Here is a 27,107-nt window from a genome sequence, read left to right as displayed (position 1 = left end):
ATGAGACCAAGCTAAATGTGCTAAAGCCATAGACAGGTGGGCTGGACAACATTACAGCAGGACTCATGAAAGTGGACAAAATTCCTACTTCAGCGGTCTTGTCTTCCATTAATCCACTCACTCTAGCTATGCTCTTCTCTCTGATCGTTAATGGCCCCAGCCATTCCCTTTCCCCTCTAGTTTCTAGACCACTCTGTAACTTTCCTGTTTCCTAAGTGAGGTAACAATAACCTTGCATGAGTTCATTTACCTCCCTCTTTAACTTCTTGGAATAGTTTAAATTTTATATTCATGTTAGAAATTACAGCCTACTATTTCTAGTACCAAAATTTTTCAAATTATGTGCTATGTTCATTTAAACACTTAAAAAAACCCAACAACATACATTCGAAAAACAGACACTGGGAAAATACGTTTCCTGGGTGAGGAAGGAAACATTTTACAAGCTTGAATGAGAACTTTTACTATGGATTTTGGACCTGATTCTTCTTTCTGGCTGAACTCAGTTTAGCCAGAAAATGGGGTTGTGAATAGTAGGGAAATGGCTCTGTCAAGTTCATACTTCCCAGATTCTGGAGGCAGCAGGGAGCATATGCGGTCCCTGCTGTAAATTAGAGGAGTCCCAGAAGCTCACTTAATTTGTGCTCTCCAGCCCTGGCTCTCTGAGCGGTTGCAGTAGCCCAGAAGAACCAGACTACAGGGTGCTCTAGCTACACCCTCTACTTCCCCCTGGTATATCTCTACACACTGGGGGCCGCGTCTTTGGGGTATCCTCTCTTATGTCATTGGTATTCTTAGGAGGGCAGTCAGTCCCACTAGCTCTCAGCTATCCTACACCACTAAGCTCAGAATTGTGGTTGGGGGGAGGGAGGGAGATGTGTTCTGCATGCATTTATTTGGAGATAAGCCATTCAGTTCCTGCTTTAGAATCAAAGCCTTAATTTAAACAAAAAAACTTGTGTGAAATTTATTTCAGATCAATTCAGGCTTTTGACTGAGCCAGAAGGAAAGAATAATCTTTAAACACAACTCTGATACACTCCTGGAGTGGCCTTTTCTCCCTGCTCATAGGCTAATCAACTTTTGTAACCCATTGGCCTCTTCCCTTTCCCCTTCTTGCAGCCCAGAGCAGCTGTTAGAAGCTATTTTCTAGAGACTGAGATCAGCTCTGTCTTGATCAGGAGAAGATACAAGCTATAATGTGCATCACTTCACTGCATATATAATCCTTTGAAAACTAGGTTATGTTATGCAGCGTACCCATTTGTGATGGGATCCCTCTGTGTCCCCTGAAAATCATTCCTCCAGCAGATGCAGTCAGTGGCTTTTTCTGCCTGGATCTCTGATGCTAAATGCTTGTGACTGTCTCATCAGACACTTCAGATCTACTCTGGTTCATCAAGCGTTTCTTATGAGTCTTGCCCCAGACCTGCAGAGTGATGTACAAAGGCTACTTCAGTAGCAAAATTAATCTGTTCTATCTGGAGTAATATCAAATCTCTTTGTGGAGACTGATACAGACTAGCCAACACTCTCCAAAGTCTTGGAAAACTTTCAGTTCTTGGAACAGGAAGAGGTCGAGGAGACCATCAATACGCTTTTTTTGGATATTGCTTTCCATACAGCTCTGGGTAAGGTTTTCCCAGTAGCTGAGATTTCTGTGCCTAGACAAGATTATCAGCTGGGGGAGTTTCGTTCAGACAGTACATTCCTCCTACTGGGAACTTCACCTTATTACAGTGAGGGAAAATGTCATCTCAGGGATACTTACAATGATGCTTGTCTTTCAGCTACCCAGAGCTCGGTCTCATCATCTCCGCAGATGCCTCAGACCACTAAGGAAAGTTAATTATTTGCTGCCAAAGTAATGATTCTTGTGTGCTTTCCCTGAGTGTGACATCGCTCTTGAAATGGAACAGCGGTTTAGGAGGAAGATGGAAGAAGTGTCCAAACCACGGTGAAAGCCTTTGGTCTCCTTGCCTTAGCAGAGAGAGACCATGTTTTGGGGAAAACATGCTGTTGCAGAAATAAACAAGGACATTGTGTGGCCCTTGCAGCATACCATCTGCCTGAGGAAAAGCCCAGTTTGAGAGCAGATCTGCACTGAGGACTAGCCCTGCCTTGAACACGGTCCAAGCTGTGGTGAATTCATAACATTTGTGAAAATCCCCTGTGCAATCTCTCTTCAACTTGCATTTTCTCCCTTGATCTTTCTTTACCCTAGGTGCTATAGATAATCATGTGGGACCTCTTAACATCATGTGAGCTGTGCAGATAGTGGTTGTACAAACTCCTCCTCTTCCAGAGCTGGTGAAGCTGCCTGGCTTCAGAGTTCCACAAAGTCAAGGAACCCGTTCAGAGCCATGCTGCTGTAATAACATGGTCCTGTGATAGGCTCCAGGCAATCAAGGTTATAAATCTCGGCTAAAATATCTACTGCAGGCAAAGATGTTTGGCCACCTAATTAGGGATCTGATACATGGAGTGGAGGCTCCATGGTACATGGAGGATGATGCACATGGTACATGGCGGAGGCTGGTAACATCTGACCCTGGCAAGCAGGAGTAGCAACCTGAGCCCGTTTACAAGCATCAGAAAGATCATATTGTATCGGAGACGAGCAGAGGTAGGAAAAGCCCCAAGAGTGTTTCCACCCTCTGGAAGCTGTGGACATGTGTACAGTATCCAGTCTAAGCCTTGACTTAGTTGGCAGGTGAACTTGCCACCCTCCAAAGGGTTAAACCCAGTGCAATCCTCCTTCAAAAGTTACAATGCGTGGGTGGGGCATTGCTCCATGAGTTACAAAATTCAGCCAATGAAAATTACAGGCTTTTTGATGCTGCCTCATCCCAACTGTAGCAGTCTGGGCAGCACTTAAAAGGCTGAGCTGCTCCAGGGGCAATTTAAAAAGAGGGTGGAGGAAGGAGGATGGATTCTATGTAGCCCATACAATAACAAAACAGGCCCAGCCAGGATAATCTTCCCGCTCAGGTTTGTGACTTCACCACAGCCCCTTGCTGGAATCCTAGTTCCACATTTCACTTGCCTGTTTTATTGTGCGTTTGCTGTGGATGCAGCTGGAGCCCTGAGACAAACTCTTAAAAGGTGATGTGGTCGGAATCTGTTGGGATTCTGGACAAAGGCCTGGCTGGGGGGGACCTCCATGAAGATGGTCCTCTGACATCAGGACACTTGCAGGCTGTCTTGGTTGGAGCAATCTTCTCAGTGTGTTTCCTCCAAAGCATTAACAGGATTTAAGCTCTGCAGTCCTCTCCCCTCACTTCTGGTAGCTTTAATTTGTTTCCAGTCCCCTCGCCAGACAACCCTATGCTCCAGGAAGCTGTGGGAAGGCGCCTAAAGGGTGAGTGAGTGTTGTCACCTGTCCCCCTCCCACCAGTAAATCCTGAAATATCAAGGGCAACTTTTTTGTATTTTAGACTTTTTAAAAACTTAGAAACAAAGTTGATGCACCCGGCTGGTGTCTTGGGATTCTGCATAGGGATAACCTATATGTGGCAAACAAAGTTCTATTAGGGTACTGCTTAAATGGCCTAAATCAGACCTCTTTACCCTTCTCCACGTGCCTTTGTTCTCTTCCCATCAAATACAAAAGGTTTCCATCTGCATATTGTAAAAAACAAACAAACAATCCAATAGCCGGAATCAATGCTAAAAACACGGCTATCTTCTCTCCTCCATACATTGGGACATCTTGCAAGAGGAAGAGATCCTTCATGCCATGAGAGATTGCAATTGTTGCTTTAGATTTCCACCATTTCCCCACTGTGTACTGGGAGCTGCCGCGGCCCTCTCTTTGGAGGCAGAGATTTCAGCACGGTTTCAATCTTATGAACATGTGGCTTGGTGCCAAAGATTCTAGCCTGATGCTGCTGCCATGCAACAATGGGAGAGGATTGCATCAGCTCGTTAAATAAAGCCGCCCCTATGGAAAGTTGGTGGGGAATCTTACCTTGCTTAGGGTGCTGTGTGTCCTGTGAGAGATTTAACTCAATCAATGGGAGTCCTAGGCCTGCCGCTTGATAGATTCCCCTGGCCAGTACTGAGAAAGTAGAAGTAAAACATGATGTGGCAACATGGATTGTGTTACTCTAAGGCCAACAATTCATCTGAGAGCTGGAGCCAGGGAAGCACTAAACCTTGGCTCCAGAAGTAATTGTTTTGTGTTCAGCACCACAATGGTGTCCAAGTCATGCCTTTTAAGAGAAGGGGAGGAGGGAGCTAGCTACCGGGACTTGCCTATCCTGGGCATTTCCCTGAACAGCTTTACAGGTTTCAAACCTGATGCACAAAAGTGGTGGTTAAGGTGTTTAGGGGCTCTAGCTTCTATTCCCAGCTCCCCCCTAGATTCTTTGTGAGACCCTGGGCTAGTCACTTGGTTACTCATCTTCAAAATGAGGCTAACAACCCTACTTAAATTGTAAGCTTTACAGGGCAGAGACTCGTGTCTATGTGCAGGGCCTCACAAAAGGGGCCTTCTCATGGGGTCTCTAAGAATTGGAATGGAAATGGGCTAGAATGCTGAGCTGCTGCTTAGTAAGGAGGCATCTTCCCTACACTTACAGCAAGCATCTCGTTCTGCTTCCACTCCTATTTCTAAGGCTCGATGGTGGCTTTTTTTTTTTTTTTTTTTTTTTTTTTTTAAAAGAGGAGGAAATGTCAGATGATCAAGAGTTTTATGAAGTCCTGGCAAGGAATTGCTTCTGAAAAGCAAATGCTCTCTTCTCCCACCCCCTTTACAATGTAGTAGTCTAGTTTAAAACCTAAGTTTGAATGGGAAAAGCACTCCCGTGTAGGTGGGGTTACATGGATTCTTACTGGCTGCAGCCATATTCAGAAAAGAATAAGAATAGCTTCCTTCTCGTTTGCCTGAGCATAAGAGGGAAATATCACCCCTTGCTTAGAGGACCCAGGACAAGGGAAAAGCCCGTTTAACCCCCTAGCTCTTAGCTGGCCTATGCACGGATGCATTTCACCTACAGTGAACTAAATTAGCCACCTGTAACCCAAAGTATCCTTAAATCAAGTTATTTAGAGGCAGGAACGGAGTCTGGCCTCCAATGTGTTGCTAGTTACAAGTGCCTTTGATAAACACACTGTTTATAACGCAAACACCCTGCACCATCTCTGACAATAGCCTTGTTTTGTAAAGCATTCGGGACTCCTAGAGTTTCTGGAAATGCGGGAGTACTTATTGGATGGCCGGAGAACTGTAAATCAGGGCTAACGGCCTTAGGCAGTACTGGGAAGGCTGATCGAATGTATGTATTCATCTCCTACAATGCAGAACTGGAACACATGCTTATGTAAACTCCGCTTTCTATGTTCAGCAAAATGACCATCATCTGAACTCTCAGCTTCTAGCAAGCGGAATACTCCCAGGCATTTCTGCTAAGGATTGCACTGTGGACTCTCAGCTGCTCCTGTTGAACAATTTTCTCCAAATAAAGATCATTCCAGGACTTAAACCCTCCTAGAAGTGGAGCCAACTCTTTTAAAACAAACAGTTGCACTGTACTGAAACAACTCCCAGATTAGCTCTCCAACCCTAGAGCGTATTTAGGAGCTGAGGGTACCAAATTGTGAAGTTTTAGTTTTCAAGTCCTTCTGTGGAAGGCAGCCTCGGTTCATTGGACCCCCCTTGTTCTAAAAAATGCTATTTCAAGACGGGCTCTATCTCACTGAGGCAGTGGTCCTGATAGCTAACAGCTCTGCTTCCCCGACCACTCTGGCAGAGATCACAGTGTGCTCTGAACATGGGCCTGGCTGTCGCCCACTGCGTTGATACAAATCACCGAGGTACAGAGCCACCCACACAGGCCCTCTGCACTAGGGTGTCTGGCATTGGAGGCGCAGAGCCGCAAAACATCTGCGGGGCCTACCACAAACTCTGGGGCTTTTTAGCCCCTTTCAGCATGCGGAAAGATGCTACAGCATGAGTGAATTCTCCTGAAGTGGTTCACACAGCTGGAACAAGGGTCAGCGTTTTGACCCACATTATCCCCACTGATAATGAAAGAGCCCAGCTCTGCTTTCGACTCTTAGGCGGAGCAGCTGGCCTGGTAGGCTGCAGATAAAAAGGTGGGTTGGGTTTGGTTTGCTTTTTCCTTTTGTGATCTAGGAAATCACTAAGGCTGACAAACCATGGAGCCCTAATGTTACTTCTCAGCAGAACTGCGCCTGGAGTTAGTTAATGCTGTAAAAGCAGCTGCCTTCAATGGAGAAGGGCAAATGCACCAGACTTCCTTTGGTAAAGGAGCCTTTTCCCTGTGAATGAGTGGTGAACCTCGCTGCTTCCTCCCTCTCCTTAAGGGAGGATGCTGCTTCTCTTGGCAGGTGTTCAGTGCACACAATGGGCCAGAGAGCTCTACCGTCTAACTGCAGTATTGCCAACCCCAGATGTTCAAAATCATGATGTACAAATGCTAGACTGGGTATTTATTCTCCTTTTGCTTTAGCCTGCAGTGGGGTCAGGTTTTGAAGCTTTCTCCACACCCATGAGGGCTAGAAATTCCTTTAAGAATGAAGGCTGAAATCATCACACATCCACTGGACTCCAGGAGCTCGGGCTTTAAGCAAAATAATCATGAGACTCATGGAAAAAAACATGAGTTGGCAATGCTGTTTTTACAGAAAATCTGAGTAGTAAACAGTACATGGAGGTGTAAGAGAGAGGAGATCCTGGTACCGACAACCTAGCTTTCACCAGCATCACGTTTCACTAGTGAAGTCTCCATGTGTGTACAGAAAACACTCTCACCCTCGCTAAGAAATTTCTTCCTGCTACCAGGTCTGCTTTGAGATCGGACAGCATTTCTTCCCCCCCAACTTAGTTCACTTCCTGGAAGATAAATCTACTTCTCTGCACTGGAGCTGGCTAACTCCTCTTCCAAGAGCCCACAGTGGCATTCACCTTGCCTCTGACAGGCTTGCAGTGCCTTCCTCTCTTCCTCTTCACTCCCTGGCTCTGGAGACCTTCCCAGAGAGACATGCAATCTGCTCCTGGTTTCCAGTAGGCTGGGCTGGCTGGTTGGCGTGAGAGACAAACGAAGGACTGTGTAGCCACGCCATGCAGTGCCAGGTTCTGCTCTGTGCAAGGCAGGCAAAGGAAAATAGCACAGCTGAGCGTCACCTTTCCTCACCCCACCCCCATTCTTGGTGTAGGTTCTAGATGAGCTTTATCGGGAGCCAGTGATTGCCTGAGCTCTCCTCTGTCACTGCGGCTGAGTAGGAAAACAAAGGGCCTGGATGATGTATATCACTCCAGAGATCACTGCCACGTAGCACTTAATGACTTAACCCCTCAGGGTAACTGCAGGTTGTTTACTGAAGCTTCCCTCCAAGGGAAAGTGCCAGAGCCAGCCGGGTTCAGCCTGCAGACCAGAAACCCATGGGCCTGTTAACTACAAAGGGACAAACAGACAACAGAGGGCAATTGCCAAGGTGGGAATCAACCTGGGGCCTCTGTCTTGCTACCACCTGCCTGAAGCGCTTGGGTCAAGGGGCCACAGAGGAGCCCTCAGTTGTTCTGGTGGCAGCAATGAAGCGATGTGGGCCCAGAGCTGTTCCAGTGATGCAAGCTGTGCCAAGGAGGCAGAGCGTGGTGGCTTCTCTCTGAAACCCCATTAGCCTAGACCTGCTGGGCAATGCCCCGGGCTCTGCACAGCTGAGATGGATGCAGTATTTGGCCTTACCTATACCATCTTCCTTACGGAGAACATGCATGAAGAAGGAAAGAACCCAGCTTGACTCTCCGCTCCCAGGGGTGGCCAGAGGTCTTGGCAATGAGAAAAATCTACTTGTAAACTGAGCAAGTCAAACCTGGAAGCGCCAGGCCGCAATTACCATGGAGCCGCCTTCAACTGACGCACACTCCCCAGCAGCACTGCCCTTCCGCTCGGATTCTCCCCTGCCTTGTGGAGAGATTTCCACCACGTCATCCAGGCTCTTCGAAGAATACTGGGCCTAGGGTTTGCTGTGACCCTTGGAACAAGGCAAGCATGGGAAACCAGGCGTTCACCGAGGTCCCACAGAACTTACGGGGCTACTGAATTTCTTTGTCAGGGATTGAGGCGGTTTCATTTTTCGGTCTGACACCCAAATAGTGCATGAACAATGAGCAAAGCGGTGGGCATTTAGCAGTTTGTTTGTAGTCACTTCATTGCCCTGCAAGGGGGGGTTCAGTGTTAAGTTGTGCTCCTCCCAAGAGTAAGTTGCAAGGAGGGTCCCTGTGGAAAAGCTTGCTTTCTGTGTATCTTTTTCCTGCGGTTGAACTCCTCCCCTTGTATCGGGTTTACACTGACGTAGCTCCATTGACTTCACTCCTGGTTGATGCTGGTGTTAGTAAGAGCTGAATCATAATCATTTGACTGGAGTGTGTTACTCTGTGGTGGGGGTGGAGAGGGTGTTAAGCCAGCTGTGTGCTCCCTGCAGCGGGGGACGGGGGGGGGGGCTGGGCAGGGCCCTACTCGCTGCACCCTGTACTTCACAGCAGCGAGGCTGCTCCAAGGTGGGTGGTTCTGTGCGGGGCATCCCGCTGGGTGCCCTACTTCAGGTGCACGCGTACCTCTCCAGCAGAGATGTGGCCTCAGGTGACCAGCTGTCTGGGTTTCTGCGGCTGTAGCTGAGTCCAGTCAAAAAGGGGAGCTGGCACTGGATGCAGCGGACCCCAGAAGTCCAGTTAGCGCAGGGTTGAGGGAGGCCTTGAGGTAGAGAAGGGGGCAGGGCACTGGGGGGTCCACTTACCAGCAATGGGCAAGGTGACAAGCTCTGTGCATCCACTCCAGCATCGTGGCACCCACCCAGGGCATGTAGGGCTGCTGGGGAGAACTGCCTCAGTTCCTTCTCCTGAGCCAGAGCCTGCTTGTGCCTCCTAGGAGCCCCGGGCAGCAGAGGATAGCCACAGTGCAAGGGCTGCAGCTGTGCCCCTCCCCTGCCCCAGCTGTGGTGAGATGCTGGGACCAGGGATTGCATCTAGCCTGCAGTTGGCTCTGCATGCACTGAAGGGAGCCCCAGGCAGGGCATGCCTAGGGTGTTGTCTCCCTTCTCCAGGGCTAGAGTGTGAGCAAAAGGCCTTCGTGTTCCTGCCAAGTGGGCCTGTTTCCGATGTTGGACTGACTCAAAGCAGCCGGGGAGGGGATTCCTCAAGGCTGGGTCTATTGCGTGTTTTCTTGCTCTGGTGCCCATAGCGCCAGTGTGAAAAATGGGGCTGGCAGGGGCCTACGAGGCACCTAGAGAAGAAAAAGCTCCAATGGTCAGGCCAGTCCCTATAAAACTGGGACAACTGGTCACTGTATTTCTTGCCGATGGTAAATGGAGCCATATTTTCCTTTGGATGAGGAGAGGGGAGGTGAGGCCACACCCATTCCTAGGAGTCTCCTGCTGTGTGAGACGCTTCCTCTATTTGCCTCTCTCTCTCCAACTCGAAGATGTTGCTTTTCGGTTGTACCATGGGCCCTGGATGGGGTTTGGGATGGAGCAGGGACGGAGGAGGGAAACCATCACTGAGCATTAGACAGAGAAAAATGACTTCCTCCTTCTCAGACCCGTCCAATGGGGTGGTAACTGTTCGTGACCGAACTCCATAACGCATTGCAGCTGTTAAATTAAAATATGATTCAAGGCCCTGTCAACTCGCCCGTGAATGATTAACCAGAGCTGCCTCCCCTTGTGCTCTCTGGATTCAACCATTTGCAAGTGGCCCCTGCAAAGCGAGCAAAGGGGCTGGTCTTGGCCTAGTGGGGGGCGAGGGACTCGGACATCTAGCTAAGGGAACGGCCTGCACCTGGCCTGTTCTGCCAGAGAGCTGACGGGTGCCTGCCTAGCACCCAGCATTCTCCCCACACGCTGGGGCTTGGCTGGAGCGTTGCTCTAAATATTTAGCAGGGCAAATGAATGTGGGAGCGTGGACAGGGGTTTGAGGGCTGGGTTGAATTCCCTGGCTCTGCTACCTACTCCCTGGGTGAACTGGGGCAAATCACTTAACATCGCTGGCTTTCCATTTGCCATCACTAGGCTTGCTAGGGAATGTGAGGTGCTCACCTGCCTGGGGAAGTGGGGGCAGAAAAGGACGAAGATGGACAGGTTTTCCTGAGCCCATCACTGTATAACCACGCGCTGGCTGCAAACTTCTCCTTGACCTGGATTCCTCCAGAGGGCATTTCCGCACTGCTGCCTTCTACTAAAAGCACCGTCCTAGCGGCCAGCGGCTGCCTGCGGTCCCCTCCCCGAGGGCTGGCAGCAGAGTCAGGGCTGTGGGACTTTCATATGGACAATTCTCGGCTCTTTTCTCTTCCATGCAGCCAGGAGAAGGCAGCTGTTCTGCCAGGGAGCCCAGGCTGGCAGCTCTGCCCTGAAGGAGGGAAACCTTCATTCTGCCTGGGAAATGCCGGGACAGCCTGGGTGCTGCCAGTGCCTGGGGCAGGAGCCAGACCTGAGTGCTCATGTGGATTCCAGGCCCTGTGCACAGACCAAGCTGCGCATGTTGGTCAGAATGTGGCTGGGCGCGTGTCTGCTGCCCCGGCCCTGCTGGTGCACCTCACTCCTGAGCGGCAGCCCCCGTCATTGCGGCCCTGGGCTCTCGCTCAGTCCTGCCTGCTCTGCTAGCCCCTCCCTGTCCTAGCCCGAGGCTGGCAGGGGCCCTGGTTTGGGAGGGGAGCCCCTGTGCGCCATACTCATGGGGCTAGCGCTCTAGGCCGGGGCTAGTGGGGCACTGGCCGTTCAGCGTGCTGAGCCCAGAGGAGGCTCAGGACAGCGAGGGGGCCTGACGCCCTCGGGGCAGCGCCATCTCCTTGGTGCAGAGAGACCCCGCCAGGCCCGTGACTGTCGGCCTGGAGTGCAACGGGGGGCGAGGGTCCCCTGGGTTTCTGCCCCATGGCTGCTTAAAGGAGGGGCGCTGGCCGCGCACGGCAGCCCTGGCAGAGCAGCCGTGGGGGCCTTGCTCCTCGCCCCTCCCAGCCCGAGGTTACCCCCGGCCAGCACAGCAGTGGGCAGCTGCAGGGCGGAAGGGTGGGGCTTAGCTGCAGCCATTTTGTTGAACTGCTGCTCTCCTGTCCTTCCATTTTCCTGTACTCCAGCCAAGAGGGCAGGCCCAGCGCCGCCACCCTGGGCTCTGCACAGCATCTGACGCCGTGGGGCTGGCGGGCTCTGACGCCGGCCTCTCCCTCTCCCGGCTACCGTGGCAGACAGGGCTAAGCCTTTACCCTCCCCCACTTTTCCCAACGCTCCCTCCCTTCTCCCCACCCCCGGGGAAACATTTGAGGCGGCTGCTTGTGCAACGTCACCGAGCCACCGAAGGGGAAGAAAACCACAGGCGCCCACAACCCCTCGCCCTGCCCCACCCCGGAGCTGCCGCCCAGGAGAGCTGCAGAAATCGAGCGCACAAAAGTCCTTTGCAATCACGCTGCCAGTCGTCATACCTCCCCCCTCCCCCACGCTCCCCCTCCCAAAGTCACGGCCAGGATTTAAACGGGGCTGGAGGGAGCCTGCGCCCGCCACGAGCGCCAGCTGAGGAATGACCCTCCAGGGAATCTCCTGCAGATTGAGCCAATAAATCATTGTGGGCTCCACCACGCTCTTGCGCTGCAGTTCTTCCAGGCAGTAGATAAACATGGGCGAGGGCCTGGGGCCGGGCGGCTCCCAGCACCCCGTTCTCGGGCACGGCTGGGCCGTTGGCACCGGGGGAGAGGGCAGACTTGGGGTGAGTGGCCTGCTAGGAGAGGGTGAAAGCTAGAGCTTAACCCTTTGCCTGCTGCAGGTATCCGCCTCTGCTTGCATGGCCCGGTGGCAGCTGGCGGGCTGGAAAACGCCGGCAGCGCAAGGGTTAAGGCCGCACGGCAGTGACACAGATTAGCTGTCACCTGTGAAATGGGGGCAGGGGGAGGGGAGAGGTGGCATCTATAAAATCTGGGCCATGCCCCTTACGCCTAGTGAAAGGGGGGTGGGGCTGTCAGGCTGGGGGGCAGGGAGGGAGAGCGCAGTGTAACTGGAGCCGTGTAGGCGAACACCCAGCTGTGCTCACCCGTGAGCTGAGCTGGGCGCGCTCAATCAATCCCCTGGGGGGGCTGGCTCCCACCGCAGCGTTGGCCTGCTCCAAGCGGCCCAGAGCAGGGACAGCAGGGGTGGTGCCAGGGCCATTGGACGCAAGGCATCTCCCTGCCTTTAGCCAGCTCTGCACTCTGCAGGACCCAGGTTTTTGGTGTGTATTTTACGTGAGGGCCTAACGGTAACGGCCCAGCCCGGCCGCCCCGTGTCTCAAACAGGGAACTGCCTGTGATGCTCAAGAAAGCGGGGGCCATGAGGAAGCAACATTCCTCCTCCCCCGAGATCCTGCACCCTGCCTGATAGTGCAGGAATAGCACAGACAGGCCGGTTGCGTTTTGCAATCAGAGGCACATGTGATTATTGTCTCTAGTGTCACTTCAGCGCCTTGGTGAAAGGGCACCAGGGCTGGCTGGGCAATGCCTGGTTGCTGTCTCCTCTTCAGGGATGATGCCTCTCCTCCTGGGGGGAGTAGGAGAGAAACCCCCATCTCCCTGGGGGCAGGGGCCCCGTGGAAGTCATGGCTGCAGATACCGGCTCCTTTCTGCTGTCTGAGATCTTGGTCCAACCATCTGCAAAGTTAAGTCCCTGGCAGCTGAGCGATTATGAGCACTGATTAGAGCTAAAACAAGAGTGACCTTGCTCTGAAACGTTCAACAGCTTAGGAAGCAGGGGGGAGGGGGGACGGCTTGGTGGCCTCAGAAGGATCTTTATAAAATAATCAAACCGGAGGCAGTAATTGCTTTAATTGTTCCCTCCCCGCACCTGTGCTCCCAGCCCTGGGCTCCGTGGCCAGCTCTGGGTCAATGCTCCGACGCCCACCAAAGGTGGCGGCCAGGATGAGCGTGACCCTTTTGGTTGATGGGTTCTAGGCCTCCACAGGCCTCCTGCCAGGCTGCAGGCGCTCACGCGGCACCGGCTGCTCTAGCCCTGAGAAGGGGGCACGGGCAGCGTAAGGGCTGGTGACTCTGGCTGCTCTTCCCTGGGGTCCCAGCACCGTACTGGCCGCTGCTGCCTGTCGCTGCCCCTGCCTGAGGAGTGACTGGCTCAGGGCTCAAGGAGTTTCACCTCTAGGTTGCTGTTCAAAGCTAACCCAGGTGAGCAGTGCCGGACGGCTCCCCTCTGGTAGGGTCAGTGCCCTGGGAAATGCCTGCATTTAACTGATTTAACGAGCACCCAGCGGCGGCTCTTTCCAAGATACCGGAGGCGTCCCCTCTTCTGCTCTCCTCCTCCCCTCTTCTCTCTGGCCAGGCCGCCCGGGGCCCTTTGGCCCTGGTGTAGTTACTGAGGGAAGGTCTGCACTGGCTGGGAGTGGGAGGGGGCTCCTGTCTCATCTCCTGTGGCAAGGCGTTCCACAGCTCAGCGACTGCTGGCGATACGACTCTGCCCAGCCCCCACGAGGCTCGAGCGGGACTTCTCCAGCTGCCTCATCCCCTGCAGCAAGGCTGTGGCTGAGGTCCTGTCTCCTAGAGAGCCAGGGCTTGGAATTCAGCCTGGAAGGGAGGGGGGAGCCTGTGGAGGGTTGGTTCAATAGGCTCCTGTCAGCCTTCCCTGCCTGGATGACATGAAGCTGGTGTGTGATGTCCACGTTCAACCCCAGAGGTCAAGATCCGGCCTTCGTCCCACACCCTGGGGGAGAAGAGAGGGTACAAGGAGACAGCTCGCTTGGCTCTTGCCCCTGTATAGCCTGGAGCGACGAATGACCTGTTGGAGGCAGGCGACCTTGAGCCTTGCATGCACCATCACCGCGGGGCTGGCAGCGTCTTGGCATGTGTCTCCGAGGGCCCCTCCCCACAGCCATTTGGGGCCAGCTGCCCCTCAGCCTCCTGTCGCTTTCTTCCTGGAGTTGGGACTTCCTGGTGGTGACAGAGGCTGGTGCCCGGCTGCCGCAGCCAGTCGAGTCTTTGCTTCTCACGGCCATGGTGGATGTGGGAGAAGAGGAGCCCTGGGGGAGGGCGCTAGTGAGGAGTGCCGAGGCAGACCAGCATAGGCCCAGCAGGGGCTTTCTGGGAGCTGGCAGTGGATGATGTGCAGTTCCAGGTACTCTGGCTGGGGCAAAGGCTTTAAGGGCTCCAGCAGCAAGAGCAGCCCTGTTCCTGGGGCAGGAGTGCCCACCTCACTTCTGGCCCCACAAAGACCGGTGGGGCCGCAGAATCTCTTCTCCTCTTCCTCCACGTGCCTGGCCTGCTGGGGGAGGCAGGAGCTTGCCGGAGGCTCACCTAGCCAGCAGGTGAAATCCAGGATTCTCAGGCCACTCCCTCCCGGCAATAATCCTGGTCGAGGGAATGACCACTTCCGGGCCGGGCCCAAAACCTGCACCCAGGGAGCTAGTCCCTAAGGAAGCCGGCCTGCAGGCGTGCGCTGGGCTGGCTCTGGGCACATCCTCTCTCTGCGCTGTGGCCCTGGCGCTGGCGAGTACTGGGAGGCCTGAGCTCCTTGCCAGTCAGCGCAAGCAGCCGGCTCAGCAGCATGGCTCTCCTCCTGGGCTGGAGAGGCAGGGCTGCCCCGGGCACCGCCTGGGCCTGTTTACGCTGTGCTGCTCCACAGGAACTTTTAATAAAGCCTTACAAACAAACCCAAGAGAAGCGTGGGAGGTGTGAAAATGAGTTTTCTGCAGGGAACAGCCCCAGGGCCGGGGGAGGCAGGGCAGCAGGAGCAGCTCGCTGGGAAGGAGCAGATCCGCCCCCGCCCAGGCAGCACTGCCGCCTCCTGCCTGCAGGCCAATCCCCAGCAGAGCTCTCTGGGCTCTCCTGCTCCACAGGCAAAGTGACAGCTGCCCAGGCCAGCTCACCTGGCTCCTCCCCTCGGGCCAGGAGTCTCCCGGCTGCGATCAGCTCAGCCCAGCTCCCACCGGTTTGGCCAGGGCAAAGTTCCTTGCTGGCGTCAGGCCCTAGGCAAGGGGGAGGGGCACCAGCTGTGACCACCCGTGCGTTTTACATGAGGTCTTGGGGCAGTTTTCCCCTCTTACACCTCTTCAGTCGCAAGTGCCCCATGTCAAATAGGTCAATTATTAGAATGGTTCATTAACAGTACTTTGCCCCTGGCTGGAGCTTATCAGCTGGGGACCTCTAAGGACGCTGGTGCTTGAGGTGTGTCATTAGACCCATTTTACAAATGGGAAACTGAGGCCCAAAGAGGTAAAGTGATTTAGCTGAAGTCACACAGTGAGGCAGGAGCAGATCCAGATGTCCTGTCTCCCACTTCTCCGTAGAAGTCTCCTAGGTCACACTCCCTCCCAAAGCTGGGAACAGAACGCAGCTGTCCTGTCTCGCCATCTTCCTGCTGTAGCTCATAGACCTCACTTCCCTCCCTGGGCTGCCAGTAGAACCCAGCAAGCCTGACCCCTAGTCTCACAACTCTAAGCACCTGCTAACACTTCCTTCCCCCTCGTGATCTACTGCGTTACCTTTGAAGTGTCGCCAGAAATAACAGGATGGCAAAATGTCAAGAACAGATACGTCTAAAATGTGGGATAAAATTAAACTGAAGAGGCAAAAAGTTCTCTCCTGCCACTGTCATCGCTTCTGGCAGCCTGCTATTTCAAGGGCCAGGGGCTGGTAGATGTGATCCCGCTCTGGCCCTAGCTCTCAGCTGTGTCAGGACCTTACAGTCACACCCAGGTTTTTTCGCCTGGCACGTTTGCCATGCCCTGTCAGAGCGCTAGAGCCAGCTCCGAGGACCTGCCTTTGCAAAACCTCCCCGCTAGGACAGTCTCCTCCCTCGCTGGGGGGCTTGCGAGCTGCACCCAGCTAAACCCTGGCATTGGGTGACTGCTCTGGCCATCCAGTATGAAACAGCATCTCCCCTTATCCCAGCGAGGTGACCTCAAGGCTGATCATTATTAGTCCACCTGGGACCTATAGTTTCAATCCCTAAGAACATTAAAATCTCAGGCTTCCAAATTCATTTTCTCTTAACAGCACCGTAAACATCGTCAGCCAGCTCCCTACAAGTTGTACAAACCTACACCAGTCGCCCGCTGCTGAAATGCAGCCACCTCTGGTGCTGAACACAACGGCTCTTTAAACCCAGGGGCTTGACTGTGCCCAGTCCACCCCCTGTGCAGAGGTGCCCCAGCATGTGCACAAGGGGGAAGATTAATGGTCACCCACATCTGCTGGAGCCTCCTTGCACGGACATCCCAGGGCTGGTCTCTAGGATCTGTGCATGGTGAGGGTCATGCATTGAACCCTTCCACCCCAAAATGCAGGCTGTTCACCCCCATCTTTTTAACTCTTTCTTGCCGTTCCCCTGGGAGGAGCCACGGACCTTCTGTGACTCCTTAATTCCTCCTCCTCCCTGTTGAGTTGCTATGGGGCTCCTATACCTTCCTTGGGAAGCCAGGGGTTTAACATCCACTTGAAGTGCAAGCTAGTAGGTGGTGCCTTTGGGCTTGCATACAGAACCCCAGGGCAATTAGTACACGAGACAACAGCCTGCTCTGGGCCGGGCATTTACCCTCTGTGCTAGCCAGGAGAGGCCAGGCTGGAGGCTCAGCTCCTGCTGGTTTGGTTTAGACAAGCTCCCGGCTTGGTGTGTAACCGGGTCACGTACCTCCAGTCACCGGTGGGCTAGGAAGGCGCCCGCTCACATGCCCGCTTTCAAATCCAGGTGCATGGCAATTCCGAGGGCCCCTGCAATAACGGCGGGGGAGGGACGCCATCTAGTGCGAGGGAAAGGACAATGAGAGGGACCAGGGGCTGAGTCACAGCCCAGTGCAAACCCTCCCCAGCCTGGCCGGGGGCAACTCAGCTCAGCCTCTTTTTTCTGTTTCTTGCCGACCTGCGACAGGCCACAGAGCCCAGATCTCAGCGGCTCCGCTCGGGCCTAGGTGCAGACGCTGTAGAAAAGGAATTGCCCAGGGCTCAGTGGGATGGGGACAGCTCGTCCGCCCCTCGGGGCCGGGGTCCGACCGTGCGACGGACGCACAGCGCTGGAGGGGCTGGGGTAGGAGAACAGAGGCGGGCGCTGACTGTCCCTGCAGCCGGGTTTGCAAACCGGCCCCGGGCCGGAGCGGAGTCCCGTGAACACGGCCCAGGAAGGGGGGGGTCGTGTTCTGTTACAGGCGCCAGGATCACTCCAGCTCGCCCGGGTGCGCGGGATTGCGTGCGGCGGGGGAAGGGCCGGGCTCGTGCTCAGCGGCGGGGCAGGCGGTTGTCGGGGGGGAGGGACACGGACCTGGAGCCCGGACTGCGGGGCTGGATGCGCGGCCCTGGGAGGGGAGCGGGGACTAGTGGTTAGAGGCGGGGGCAGGCCCGGACTCCTGGGTTCTCCCGCTGGCTCTGAGGGGCGGGGACTAGTGGTTAGCGGGGGGGCGGGCCCGGACTAGGGGCGGAGCAGGGACTGTGGTTAGAGCGGGGGGGGGGGCGGGGCAGGCCCGGACTCCTGGGTTCTCCCGCTGGCTCTGAGGGGCGGAGCGGGGACTAGTGGTTAGAGCGGGCGGGGCGGGCCCGGACTCCTGGGTTCTATTTCGGGCTCTGCTGTTGCTGTCCGTGGCCAACGCAACCGGCGGGGAGGGGCGGGGCGGGGAAGCCGCGGCTCGAACCGTTGGCCCGTGACTGCGGCGGAAGCGGAAGTCTTTCCCCGCCGCGGCCGTCTGTCACGTGACGAGGCCGGCGGTTTCCCCCGCCCCCAAGATGGCGGCGGCGCAACGTCTCCGCGTCATTTCCGGGTGAGCGCAGTGACGTCACGTGACGGGCGCTGACGGCGGGCGGGCGGGCGCCGCGCGGCTGAGGCGAGGATGGCGGCGGTGGCGAAGGTGAAGCAGGACATGCCCCCCGCGGGGGGCTACGGGCCCATCGACTACAAGCGGCACCTGCCGCGCCGCGGGCTCTCGGGTGAGTGCGGGGGGCGGCCGGGTATCGCCGCCGGCGGGGAGGGGGGAGCCGCCCCCCCACCCCCCCGCGGGCCTGTTCCTGCCCCACCCCGGTGCCCCCCACCCCCCGCGGGGCTGTTCCTGCCCCTCCTCCCCCCTCGATACCCCCCCCGCGGGGCTGTTCTTTTACCCTTTCTCCCTCGGGGGCTGCTATTGCCCCTCCCCCTAGTGCCCCATCACTCCTGGACTCTTATTGCCCTTCTCCCCCCCCCCCCCCCCCCCCGCCTCGGGGGCTGTTATTGCCCCTGCCCCCCATTGCTTCCGGGCCCTCAGCACAGCTTTTACCGGGAGCCCGTGATTCCGGGCGGCTCTGCCCGCGGGAGGCTGAGAGGCTGAAGGGAAGCTCTGAGCTGGGGCTGCCCAGTTAATCTCCCTTTTTCTTCTGGCAGGTTACAGCTTGTTTGCCCTTGGCATTGGCAGCCTGCTGGTGGGTTACTACACCCTGATCAAGTGGAACAGAGAGAGGAGGTAAGGGTCTGTTCGGCAGCTGTGTGTTCTGCCCCATAGGCTGTACAAAGCGGCCCGACTTGAGTGAGGGGCCGGCGTTTGCAGGCGGCCGAGTGGCTCTCCCAGATTTGCGCAGTGTGGCGATACGTTGCGGGAGGTTGGGAATCCTTGCTGACGGGCTGGCTTGCCGACACGGGGCTGTGCAGTAGTCTGACGGTCTCAGTACAGGTGTTCTTTTAATGAAGATACAGAAATGTTCCTTTGGGTTCTCAGATAAGAAATCCACTCTTCAAACCTTATCTTTGGTACCAGGCGTCTGCTGATTGAGGAGCTGGAATCCCGTATCGCTTTGTTTCCCCTTCTGCAAGCGGAGTCAGACCGAAGGTAAGTTCATCCCCACCCTGGGGCTGATGCTTTGGATTCAGGGTACTGGTCTCCATATGCCACCGTGTTTGCCTGCTTTGTTGACCCTTCACTTTGGGGAGGGCCTGATGGTGACTGACAGTCTTGTCCAAGGAGGGCAGGATCTTGCACTTGCTGGCCCACTGTCATGGTTGCTGTACCACCCAGCAGCACTGTCATGCCCCTACTTGCCTGTGTATAAAGGACCAGTCTTACCTTGATCTCCTGAGCAGCTGTTTACTCTGCTGTTGCTGCTGCCCCTGTAGTCATAAGGGCTGCAGGCTCCATCCCCCTACATAGGGTGATGCTGTCTTTTTTTTTTTGCAACCAAAGAACCATGCAAGACTGGCTTTGCCTCACTCTGCATGGTGGGGCTGGAGCTGCTGGTTGATTTGATGAGCTGTGAGGGGAGCTGCTGTCTGCCCTATCGCCAGAGGGCTCAGCAGATGAACCTAAGAGGATGGCCTGGCTTCTTGTCCCCCTTCCATCAGCTGGCTCTAACTATTGGCCTTGATTGGCATCTGTTTGAGGGGATGGGAGTAGCAGTGAGTGAGCAGGCTGACCAGAGTGGACTGGAAATAACAAAGCTTGCAAATAACGTGGAACTCATTGCCTGTATGTTGTATCCATTCCCCTGCAACACCCATATTCTATTTTGTCTTGTACTGGATGCCCTTTAGGGCAGGGCCCAGTCTGTGTAAAGCCCCCAGCACTTGGGATGCTGACCGAAGACCCGTGCCAGCCTGGTACCCTGGTGGGTTCCTGCAGGTGAAACCTCTGGAGCACTGCAAGGTTCCTTCCTGTGTTGAAGGAATCACTGTTAAGTGAGACAAGGCACTGCTTCGTCTCTCCAAAGGCAGTTGATGGGTCCTTTGCTTTGCAATGCCTGACAGTGCTGCAGATCACATGTGGAAACAGCTTGATGAGCTAAATCTTTGGCTGCAAAAACAATGCCTCTTTGTAGCCCTGTGTTCTGCTGTGCCATGATTCTGTGCCCTATGAAAGGTGGACCCGGTTGGTATCTGTAAAGATGTTGATTAAGGCTCACCTAGTTGCCAGTGCTAACTTCATTGGGTGTTTGTGGGTACTTCAAACAGAATAATATACTGTGCCTCTTTAAAACTTGGTCCATGGCAGCCCTGTAGCCTCTGAAACAAACTAGGCCCAGCAGGGTCCGTAAGGATCATCTCGTCTGACTCCTGCATGCTGAAGGGTAGAATGTAACCCTGTGATTTCTGACCCAGACACAAACTTTTCTTTCTGTTTAAGGACCTTGCGCCTATTACGGGAGAACCTCGAGGAGGAGGCCAATATCATGAAAGATGTTCCGGGGTGGAAGGTTTGTACCTTGCAATGGTGGTAGCAAAGGGCAAGGGGAGTAACACACAGTCTGCCGGGGAAGGAAAGCTGGTGGAAGTCACTGATACCAGATCACTAGTGTTCCTGGCAATGGTGCATTGGGGCTGACTTTTAGTGAGTACCCCAAAAACCACTTACAACCAGTCGCAGAAATTCATCAGTCAGAAGGCTGGTTCAGTCTATCTTGTGGTTCTATTCTCAGCCTCAGATAATGTGTTTCTGAGGGAAGGCATTAGAGCCAGGTGGCCTTCTAATGGCAGGGTATGAATGAGACCATATCCTGCAGATACCGAGCAGGGTGGGACCAGCACTTAATCCTAGAAATGCTGGGCTGTATTGGAGCCTTGGGCCATAGGACAGGAGTGAATGTTGTTAGACAAGTAGCGTTCTGTGTAGGGAGAGACTGGCAAGTTCTGTGAGCCTAGAGGGGAAATCGAGAGCTTCTCAACTGCAGTACATTAATGCCCAGAGGGCATGTTTGCAGGACATGCAGGGTTTCAGCCTTGTGATAATTGCTCCTGTTTGAGACCCCTGCTAAAATTCCATCTGGGGAGCACAAACTGCAGTGCTATTTAATCCCTGGAGCAGCTACAATGCAGCCAGCAGCAGTGAGTTCTTCGGGTGTGTGTCCCTACGAGTGCTGTGCAGTAGATGCGCATGTGCTCCTTGCTGGAGAATACAAAGTATTGTCTTTGGGCCTGGGCCTGTGCCGAGCAGAGCCTCCAAACAACGGCATGTCAGGAGAGAGAGGCCCGCTGCTGTTCAGTTCCCTCTCAACTGCCTGCAGTGTGAGAGAGTGCAATCACCTGTCTGCTGATTCTCAGCTTCCCACCTTTCTTAGCATAGCGATTTTCTTAGTTTATCCTTTGTCTTTAGTTATTTTATTTCCCTTTTAAGACTTGACACAGCCCAATTTTGATCTGTTACCTCTCTGGGTTAAGCCGAAGACCCTGGGGTTTAAACCCTGCCAGGTGGCTTTTCCCCAAAGTGATGGGCATTTGAGCTGCCTCCAAGACACCCATGTCCCATCAAAATGTAAGGTCTATGTGGGATTGAAAGGCAGGTCTTGAGAGCTCCTGAAGCGCCTCCTGATGAAATGCTCACTAGCTCCAGCGAGGTCTGCTTCCCCATCCTGTACATCAGCCTCAACATCCCAGGCTGCTTCGGTGGCGGCTGAAGCTCCAGCAGCACCTTCAGAGGCTAGGACTGCTAAGAGAAGAAACCTCTTTTCTTTACCAGGGAAGCTGAGAAGAGGGATTGGCCACCCTATAAGTCCCACTCCTAGGAGACCTCGCATTCCTCGAGGGGTACAGCTGATGCCAGCTCTGAGCCGCCAGTACTGCACAAGAGGCAGTTTGTGGAGAAGTCCTCTAATAGACTGCATAGGGAACCATCTACCAGGTACTAGCTGACACTTCTTGGCTTCAAGATGTGCCCGGGCCTCTTATAGTGCCATTGCCTTCCCTGCACCAAAGCTCTGAAGTTCGTCCACAAGCCTCTCCAGTACTGGGCTCAGTACCGACCCTTCTCCAGGCCTCAGGACCCCTCAAACTTCCAGATGCCATAGACCTCCAGCACCCTCCAGATTTCTTTCCATAGAGGATCTGCTTATACTGGAGGATCCGGAGTCTCCCTTGCTATGGATCCATATGAAAGACCCTTCCCTGGTACAGCTCAGAAACCTGCAACTGCAATCCTCCCAGACCGAACCCTGGTCAGACCTCCAACCTTTAGTACTGGCACATGAGGTGCCCTCTTTCAGCCTAGGGGATGATACATCTTTGGACTCTGAGAGCTCAGAACAGGGCTTTTTACATCGCTGTGCCATCACATCCTGCTGAGCCAGTCCTCTGAAGAGGAACTTCCAGACCCTGCCATACACCCTGGATCTAAGGGTTATGAGTATTCGTGGGGACCCTTCCCCATCAGTCTCCTCTGTGGGCTTACTGGAATTTTTGGGGTCACCTTGGTGAACAATTTTATAGGGTGCCAGCCAGAAAGACCCCAATACCTGCCAGTATCACATCACTCACAAGCCACTGCAGGATCATTCCCCCCTCCACCTCCCCGGGTACCTTGTGCTCCTTCGGCACTGGGAGGCACCAAGAACAGGAAGGCACGTAGATGGAAGAAAACTATCCCCCAACAGCAGAGTCCTTGTCATCCTCAGATGAGGCAGTATTTCCCCCCACTCCATCTCCTCAAGGGTCAATCAACTCTAGAGGTCCATTTGGTAACCTCCAAGGCACTAGAATCAATCAGAATCATAGAAGATGAGGGTTGGAAGGGACCTCAGAGGTATCTAGTTCAACCCCCTGCTCAAAGCAGGACCAACCCCTAGCCATATTTTAGTCTCTGGGCCTTGGTATTAATTGGAAGAAGTCTGTATTGAGCCCAGGTCAAAAAAATATACTTCATCAGAGCTGCTGTAGGCTCGCTATCTCCTGAAAGACAGTCTCCACTCTGTCCTGTCTAATCTTGATGATACAACACAGCCTGAACACAACTGCAAGGAGCTGAGTACAATTCTTGGCCTCCACATTCGTGATGACTCCTGTGAGACTGGACCTCAGCTGCCTTCAGATGAGGCTGCAGTCTGTTGCCTCCAGTACCTCAGAAAGTTCTGGACTTTCTCAGGTGATGGAAGAACCCACTGAAGTTCTATGTGGAAACCCCATTTTCACACACACCCCCATCCTCAAAGACCCTTACAACAGACTCTTCTCTTTATGGATGGGGAGGTTCACCTCCAAGGGGTGACCCAGCCCAGGTCAAGTAGCCTGCACAAGAGGTCACAGTCCATATAAGCATATCAAACTGCTCTTGGCTCTAGAATGTTGATCAGAATGTCCTTCACTCCATACAGGGCCACTCAGTCAGGGTAGTGCTGGACAGCAATGTATTCTGTCAGCTGACTGGATGGAGGCAAGATCCCAGTCTTTGGGCGCAGAGTCGCTGAAGATGTGGAACTGGTGCATTTCCCATCAGACTGATGTGGTTTCTATCTTCCAGGCTTCCGGAATACAGCTGCAGACTCCCTGAGCAGGAGCTTACCTCAGAACCAGAAATGGCAGCTTGACTATTCTGTCGTCCATAGCATCTGCCAGACCTAGGATATCCCAGAAACAGGCCTCTGCCACCCCAAAGAATGCAATGTTACCTTTTCTGTTCCAAAGGAGGCTATGGCTGCAACTCATTGGGAGATGCCCTGATAACACCATGACCCTGTATCCTGCTGTGTGCTGTAGCTACCTCTCTCTCTAATTCTCAAAACCCTAATCAAACCACGTCAGGAAACAGCTAGAGTTATCCTCGTAGCGCCATCGTGGCCAAGGCAATTTGTGGTACATGAGCCTCCTCCACCGCTCTGTGGCTATGCCTCTCTGACTTCCTTTCAGGAAGGATCACAGAACTCAGGGACTTGGATTCCTCCCAACTTCTCTCTGAACCTGAGAGCATAGTTCCTAGATGGTTCTTGAGCGTGGAGCTAACCAGTGTGGGTAAGATCCAGCTGGCTCTATCTAGCAGGAGATCTAGTACCCCCAAAACGTACCTTCAGAAGCAGAAACGCTTTCATTTCTGGTGTCCTCTTCGCTGTTCTCAAGCCTCAGAGGTTCCACTCGCCCAGATCCTAGGCTACCTGTTGGACTTAGAGACTGGGTCTACCAACGAGCTCACTCATAGTGCATTTGGCTGCTATCACAGCCTTCCACTTGCCCATTGAGGGTTTCTCAGTTTTTGCTCACTTCTCTTTGCCCAGATTACTCAAGGGCTAACACAGCTTGTTTCCCCCTATATAGAACCTGGCCCCCCATTGGGACCTTAATTTGGTTCTCAGGGTCCTGAGGAAACCCCCCATTAAACCAAAAAACCTGTTCTCTCCTTCTCCTTGCCTTCAAGACTTCATTCCGCGTAGCCATCACTTCAGCTAGACGAATGTGAGAGCTTGGTGCGCTCAAGGCAGACTCGCCATTTACTTCCTTCTGCAGAGAGAAGGCTACACTGCATCTCCCCCCTCGCTTCCCTTTGGAATGCCCACTATGCGAGAGAGCCGCTTACCAGTGTCCTCTCCAGAGAGGAGACCAGCCTGTGTGCACTAGATACCTTCTGGTCCTCTCCCAGGCTATTTGTATCATTTGCAGAGAGAATGAATGTTCAGCATATTCCTACCCAGAGACTGTCAAAATGGGTCTGGGGTGGCATTTTAACCTGTTATGAATCTGCAGGCTCTTCAGAGAGTGACAGCACCTTCCCCTGGAGCTCCGGCACCATCTGTAGCTCTGCTGAAAGCCTTTCCCATAACAGAAACCGGTGGGACTGCAGCTTGGTCTTCCATCCAGCTGTTTGTTAGGCATTGCCTCATTTTACCTGCGTCCAGGGATGATGTGGTCCTCCAAAACGAGGAGGCAGATCCAAGGCACTGAGTTGCTGTTTGGGAATCTCCTCCGGTGGAGCCCCGTAGGGACCTGCGCTCGAAGGAGGAGAGTTTACCTACCTGGTGGTACCTTGAATCTCCAGGGCGTTTTGTCGTGATGGGTGCTCCACCTTCTGCCCCCCTTCCCCTCCGCTGTGGAGGCTCTGCTTCATGCTGATGATGGAACTGAGTGGCAGCACAACTCCCACGCATTCTTATGTGCCCTCATGGGACGTACACGGGGCCACTCTATACAGGCCAAGGCCCCCGGGCACTGCTTTGTGTTCTCTGGCTGAGAGCGTAGGGGTGTGCTGGGATCCTGCGGTGGGGCACTTGTGGGAACAGAATGTCTCCACAAACTCCAGCCCTGGTGCTGCAGTAACTAGCTCTTTCTCTCTAGGTGGGGGAGTCTGTGTTCCACACTGACCGCTGGGTTACTCCGACAGCGGATGAGCTCTATTATCTCAGGCCTTCGGATGAGCGGTACCACCAGAAGTATGGCTTTCAGTGGTATGTCTGAAGCTTGGCTGAAGCCAGACTCTTCCCAGCCCAACGTTCCCTCCAGTCACTGCACTGCTGGCATTATCTAGGTCAGCTGCAATGCTCGACAGCCATGTGTTCTCTGGGTGTGACATTAAACCATGTGGTGGAAACGTGTGTGTGCGCATTTATTTTCTCAATAGCTATCTGTACTTCCTGGGCTCTTCATTCTGGGCACAAAGCCTCCTGCTGTAACAGGCTCTCCTGGTGCCACACTCCCAGCTCTGTGCAGCCCCATTAAAACCTTTGTCCTCAATTATGTCTCTCATAGGGACAGGAAATGTTGAGGAAGGATGTTGGTTGTGTGGTTAAGCACTGGGCTCGGACTCAGGAGAAGTGGGTTCATTTCCCCAGTCACCCAGGGGCTAGCTCCTAAATCTGCCCCCAATCTGGCTTTGTTCCCTGTTTTCCCTCCTTTCCCCCATTTTACAGAGATTTCTTCCTTTTCTGGCCTGGCCTATTCAATGTAGGCCTCAGTCTCTCAATAAGGGTCTGGGCAGGGCCCAGCATATCGGGCTCCCTCCAGTCACAGGCGAGGTCACATTTCCAGTGTCAGAAAGGATCAGTCAAATCACAAGTTGCATTCACTTCTTCCCTATGCTTTAAAACCAGCTCTTTTCTGTCCTAAGGCTCAGTATGACCAGTTTGAGTCACTGCACAGGAGGGGAAGAGTGAGAATTGCTGTGCTACTGGAAATCTGTCTGCCGGGGGCTTCTGCCAGTTTAAAGGGCAATTTCATTTAGCTGAAATCTCAACAGACTTCAGAGCAGGCCCCCACCAGAACCATTCTTCTTGTAGCTGGTGCCAAGATCCCTTGTCTAGGGGCTGGGGTGTAGCTTTTGTGATGGGTCTGGATCTTGCTGACAGACTGGAGATGGGCTGTCTCATCTGACATGGAAATGACTATTTCTCTGGATTAAGTAATTCTTACATTGCCCTTTAGCACCTTGTCTTAAGAGGCTTTAGAGACTTCTTGAAAGCAACTTTAAAATGGAGACAAAGGAAGACTCAGGCACTGTCGCTAACCTGTGCAACTCACTGCAGCAAGGTCACCTGAAAAATCTAAGAGCCAGAAATTGAATACAGACCAGCACCCTAACTGTGAGAGCACCCTTCCTTGTACCAGAGAGCTGTGTAATGTAAAAGATGGGCTTCCTTTCCCACCCAGCGCGCCCCTTGGATTTGTTCCCTCCATTCTGCAGAACCAAATGGAACAAGTTGGCAGTTAGTTAAACTGAAAGGGGGGGGACCTACAAAGGAGGAAATCTCCATCCTTATTTAAAAAAAGGGGGGGACATTTCAAACTCCTCAGTGCTCTGTCTGGTATTTTTAAAATGTAACAGACCAGGTCCCTGAAATGTATGCCTCTGTCCAGCTGCCTGATTAAAGCCTTCATTTAAAACAGCAGTGCCAGAAGCTAACGTGAGTGCAGGAGAAAGGCAGACTGCATTTACGGTCGTCCTTAGCAGCAGGCAGAATGGCATGGAGGAAAATTATTGGGCTTTAGCAGCCTTTTAGCTTCTAGGAATTGTAGTGCAGGCTGCTGGAGGGCGATTGAAGGACCACGAGGGGGGGGGCTTGTTATATGCAAACATGGAAAGAGCCGTTCAAAGCGTAACTCACTTAGAAATGCATTTTAGGTCTGCTTACACAGCCCCAGTGAGTAGGACCGGTACCGTAGCAGCTACGTACAGTCACCCTCTCTGAATATTGTAGGGATTTTTCAAAAACGAATTTTGAAAAAAAAAGGCATTTTAAAATGTGCTTTAAAAACCCCACTTGTTTCTCTTTCACTGTCTCTGTTGTTCTGGGCTCCTTTCTTAGTGGGAATTTCTGTTTTACTGACCCTGCCTGGCAGGAGGTGCTGATCAGCTGCCTCTAAGCTGTTGTCAATGAAGCTTGCCCTTCCAGGGCATGGTAAAGCCTGGATCCTACAAATACTTATGCACGTGCCTAATTTTGCCCTCCCCACGTTAGGGACTGAGGGGAGTTTCTGACTGTGTCCAGCCTGCA

At 53.6% G+C, this 27,107-nt stretch overlaps 1 protein-coding gene across 1 annotated transcript; it reads left to right on the top strand.

Moving 5' to 3' along the window:
• The first annotated feature begins 17,717 nt into the window (after window positions 1–17,717).
• NDUFA13 (NADH:ubiquinone oxidoreductase subunit A13) lies at window positions 17,718–25,207 on the top strand. The gene is made up of 5 exons (XM_067560334.1): window positions 17,718–17,894; window positions 18,322–18,400; window positions 18,692–18,763; window positions 20,051–20,120; window positions 24,955–25,207. Exons 1-5 carry the CDS (start codon window positions 17,798–17,800, stop codon window positions 25,072–25,074), a joined length of 438 nt encoding a protein of 145 aa, XP_067416435.1. The 5' UTR covers window positions 17,718–17,797; the 3' UTR covers window positions 25,075–25,207.
• The last annotated feature ends 1,900 nt before the right edge of the window (window positions 25,208–27,107 follow it).

The sequence above is a fragment of the Emydura macquarii genome, unplaced genomic scaffold, assembly GCF_026122565.2.
Source record: "Emydura macquarii macquarii isolate MOO-44397 ecotype Brisbane River unplaced genomic scaffold, CSIRO-AGI_Emac_v2 contig_306, whole genome shotgun sequence".
Lineage (NCBI taxonomy): Eukaryota > Metazoa > Chordata > Testudines > Chelidae > Emydura > Emydura macquarii.
This window is presented reverse-complemented; position numbering and strand designations above follow the sequence as displayed.

Coding starts and splice junctions, on each gene's coding strand:
- NDUFA13 (XM_067560334.1), top strand. CDS start 17,798: ATGGCGGCGGTGGCGAAGGTGAAGCAGGACATGCCCCCCGCGGGGGGC. Junction 18,401..18,691: donor AAGTGGAACAGAGAGAGGAG/GTAAGGGTCTGT, acceptor CTTTGGTACCAG/GCGTCTGCTGATTGAGGAGC. Junction 18,764..20,050: donor CAAGCGGAGTCAGACCGAAG/GTAAGTTCATCC, acceptor TTTCTGTTTAAG/GACCTTGCGCCTATTACGGG.